Source organism: Quercus suber, unplaced genomic scaffold (assembly GCF_002906115.3).
Source record: "Quercus suber isolate HL8 unplaced genomic scaffold, Cork oak 2.0 scaffold_221, whole genome shotgun sequence".
NCBI classification, from domain to species: domain Eukaryota; kingdom Viridiplantae; phylum Streptophyta; class Magnoliopsida; order Fagales; family Fagaceae; genus Quercus; species Quercus suber.
In genome coordinates, this window is record NW_027069679.1 from 193,087 (window position 1) to 197,748 (window position 4,662).

General features: G+C 35.8%; 1 protein-coding gene across 1 annotated transcript; it reads left to right on the forward strand.

Moving 5' to 3' along the window:
- Nucleotides 1-1,979: 1,979 nt before the first annotated feature.
- Nucleotides 1,980-3,679, forward strand: LOC112003871 (probable protein phosphatase 2C 80). The gene is made up of 2 exons (XM_065779964.1): nt 1,980-2,387; nt 3,236-3,679. Exons 1-2 carry the CDS (start codon nt 1,980-1,982, stop codon nt 3,677-3,679), a joined length of 852 nt encoding a protein of 283 aa, XP_065636036.1.
- Nucleotides 3,680-4,662: the final 983 nt, after the last annotated feature.

Consider the following 4,662-nt stretch of genomic DNA (forward strand, 5'->3'; position numbering starts at 1 on the left):
CACAAGCTAAAGTAGCTTGGAAGAACACCACGGCCTGCAGGTTGTTGAAGGAAAGCTCTTGACAGAAGCTCAACCTGGTAATATCTACCTACAAGCAAACTTACTTAGTAGGAATTGCATTTATTGTTCACAATAATAACGGGTCAGTGGTTGTAACTCATAATGAGAAAGTTACACGACTTGGAGAAAATCAATGGATGATAGCCCAGCTCTTATTTAGACTTTGCTTTTTGCCATGAATTGGGTATTACAGGAAATCTTTAGGTGGAATGCTCCAATGCTCAAGTATTGGCATGAATTAACTGAGACGACATTGTGCTCAACGAACTTGGTGACTTAATGAAGATGATTCAAGATCAAGAGTTGAGACAAACTTTCAATAATATTATTTTAAACTACAAAATTCATGTGAACTAGATGTTATTTGCTATTCGATTCATAAACCCATCTTTTGTACATTATTTTAAACTACAAAACTTGAATTTAAACAATTGATTGATGACATGACTATTAATCTTTGATTACCTTGAAACTTTGTAAGCATGGAGAATAAACAAAAATAATGTAATCTAATGGTGAATTTGTCAAAATTCGCATCCAATTAAAAAAATATTAAATAGTACAACATTACTTAAAGTTACTCTCTCTCTCTCTCTCTTCTCTCTCTCTCTCTCTCTTCTCTCTCTCTCTCTCTCTCTCCTCTCTCTCTCTCTCTCTCTCTCTATATATATATATATATAGTCGGGGCAGGATGAGTTTGTCTCTCTAACATTCCTTCCATAAGAGTCTACATGATATATATAACCAAAACCGTAGGTCTTTTCTACTTCCTCTCTACACCTCCAAAAATGACATTTTCGTGGACTTTTAAGCTTGCTCTTATGTTTTCGTGGGCTTTTAAGCTTGCTCTAATGTTTTTTTTCCTGTTTAGGTCCAACATGAACTCTTTCTCACTTTTTTTTTTTTTTTAAATTTTTTTTAAATTATAAAATTCAAGCATAATTAATATTTAGCACATATAATTCCACAAAATATATTAAATGAAAGTTTGAAAACATAATTAAACAATAATCCATTAATCTTTAGCATATATAATAGTCACAAAAATCGTATTGATTTCCAATAATTAAGAGACTAAGTGGTTGTTTGGTAACGTTGTTCTAGTAAAATTGTTTGTATTTTTGAAAATACGTGTGGATGAAAAAGTGTAGAGAAATACATGTAACATTATTTAAAAACTGAAAACATGTGTTTAAGCACATATACCAAATGAACTTTAAAACTCTTATTTGACAACAACAAGAAGACGTTATCAGAAAACAAAGAGGAAAATACTTGGGGAAGAGAAAAACAGCGGTACAGACCACAAGAAAAATGAAATTAATTTGAGTGTAGTACGAAAAGTTTATGAAAGCACACTTTGTCACACCACGTTGATACAAACTTGTAATATGACCGTTGGAGAGTATTGGACCCGTAGCATTCCCATTTAAGTGTGGTGACCCACCGACTCTATTTTCTCCACTTTAATTGGAGTTTCTCTGTTTTTGACTTTATAGTTAATATTGCGAGGTAAAAATTAAAATGTAAAAAATAAAACAAAACAAAAAACAAAAGGCTGTGATAATTTTTTTTTTTAAAATCTTAAATTGATTTGAAGATTTCAGAATCCCAACAGAACAAGAGTCCATGAAAATACAAACCTCAAAACGTCATACAAATAAAAGAATAAACTCAATCTAACTGGTCCAATTAAAAACACATTAACATTATCTATTTATATTTTTTGGCTAAATATTAGGAACATTATCTAAATATCAGGAACACTTATTCCGACTAAAACTAGTAGAGAGGAGGAACAATTTATAATATCTTCTAACCCTTATGCTATATAATTTTAACTCAAACCCTACCTTTTATTTCTACCTCCTCTACAACTCCAAAATTTCTCATAGGTTTTTTCTCTATTTGGATCCAACATGATCTTCAAGAAAGAACGTGTTGATGGAAAAGTGGTGTTAATTCCTGTGCTGCAGGAACGAGGAAGAGTAGGATGCACGAGGATGAGTTTCGGTTCGCACTATACCCCTAAGGACAAAGCAGGAAATCCTCAATCTCAAGGCGACGGCGCTCACTTTATCTGTGCGGAGAAGAACACTATTGGCGTGGCTGACGGTGTTGGCGGTTGGGCTAGATATGGCGTAGACGCTGGAAAATACGCACGCCAACTGATGTCGAATGTTGTGACCGCAGTCCAAAGGCAACAACCACCACTCAATCGTATCGTGGACCTAAGACAAGCTTTGGAGGAAGGTTTCTTGAATACCGAGGCTATGGGTTCATCCACGGCTTGTATTGTGACTTTCAAGGATTATNTATTAACATATGTATACACAAACTAACACACTATAATCAATAACAATTAATTTATAAAAACAAAAAATTGAATAAATAAATAAACACGTTAATAAATAAATTAAATGTTCATATACTAAAATTCACGAAGTAAAAAATTGAATTAGTTTTGAAACTAATTTATATACTTATTTAATTTTCAATAGTTATCTGTGATTTAAAATACTAATACTTATTTACTCCTTGCACAAACTTATTAACATAATTGTTCATAGTGTATCGATGTGGAGGTTAATGTTTTAGCTAACAAAACCTATAATTGTGAAGAAAAAAAAAAAAAAAAAAAGAAATTAGGGCAAAGCATTTAATGAAAAAAGATAAAGTAGAGGACTAATAAAATAGTATAAACTATTGGAAACTATTTCATGTCATACAAATCATGTGCTGCATAAAAGAAAAACCAACATCTACTTTATTATGCTTGAACACATGCACTTTTGAATTTTGTAATTAGGATTTATAGAGTCATACCTTTTGTACATCTACTTTGCATCTACTTTGAAAAAACTCACCAAGAACAAACTCATCAAGAACACTTGATTCCTTGAAACATCTAAAGTCCTAGAAACTTAATTTTGAAATTTCATTGATCTTCGCTTCAATGACAACATAATTGTCTGTAAGAGTGGACTCTTTTCCTTGACTTCAAAACCCTAGTCGTGTGCTCCTCGAAGAGTTGAAAAATATGATATTCCTTCTCTTTTTAGTCGTGTAGCCAAAGAGGGGTGAGAGAGAACTTTTCTCACTTAAACCTGTAGTCAAAGATTCAGGTTTTCATTAAATGACTAATCTTTTTTATGCTTGTATTGTGACTTTCAAGGATTATTATTTACGTGCTATCAACGTGGGAAACAGTGGGTTTATGATTTTCAGGAACAGTAAATGTGTGTATAAATCGCTGATACAACAACATGGTTTTAACTATCCGTACCAGTTGGGAAATAGCATGACATGTGATAAGCCATGTTCAGCTATTGTAACAACAGTGGAACGTTTATTACCTGGAGACATTATAGTTCTTGGTACTGGTGGGCTTCTAGACAATATGTTCACTGCAGAAATCGAAGATATTATCAGTAAGGGAAGTTTGGAAGGTGTAAACACAGAGAAGTTGGCTTCCACTATTGCACACTTGGCACTGTTCAATTCCATGGATAAAAATATCGATAGCCCATTTGCACAAGTTGCTCGGCTGGCTGGACTGAAGCACAACGGAGGAAAGAGAGATGATATTACGGTTATTGTTGGCCATGTTATTGCATAGTGTTGAATATTAGCTCTGATACCATGTTAAATGGAAAATATTATCAAAGGCAATGTGTTATACCATGTTGTGTATGCTAGAGTGGATGCGGAAGAGGAAGCATAAAATAGGAACATCAAGAACACAAGAGGGTTACGTGGTTCAGCCTTGATGGCCTACATCCACAGAGGAATCCCTTAAGGGCTACATCTTTATTGTGTAAGAGTGTAGTACAATAACCTGTATTACAATGAACCCTAACATGAGTATATATAAGCGACTAAACCCTAGACTACTAGTACAAGTAGGACTGGGCTTGGGCCTATTACATTGGGCTAATATATGTTGAATATATATCTCTAACACCCTCCCTCAAACTAAAGGCGGAAGCTCGATGAAGGCTTGAGGTTGGATAAGTATGAGAAGATTACTTGGAGATGCCTTGAAGAATGCCTTTAAAGAAACCACAATGAAGAATGTGCCAATTGACCAATTTTGGAGCTTCAAATGAAGAAACGGAGCCCAAAATCGGAATCTATGCGAAAAACTGAGCAAGATAGGCCCTTTCGGAAATTTTGACTTTTGGTCAAAGGTCAACGCAAAAAGTCAAAGTCAACTGGTCCAGGGTCAAAGTCAACGGATACTGGTCCGGGTCGGTTTCGGGTTTCCGGGTCGGGTCACGGATCGGGCAGCAGAGCCGCTGACATCATCCTATGACGTGTCGCTGACGTGGACTAGGGCTGATGTGGCATGGCTTGCGTGGCGCTGACGTGGCAAGATGACGTCATTAGATGACATCATGATGACATCAGGCGAGTTCTTCGGCGCGTGGATGGCACGTGAGAAGTCCACCGGCGCGTGGATTAGATGCCAGAAATTCACCGGCGCGTGAGGGCGCGTGTTTTGTCAGATTATGGCCGGAATTTCAGGGTTTGTAGATCGGTGAACGAGGAGGCCGTCAGGGCGGCGCGTGTACCAAGAAAACGATTTGAAATTCATTAATC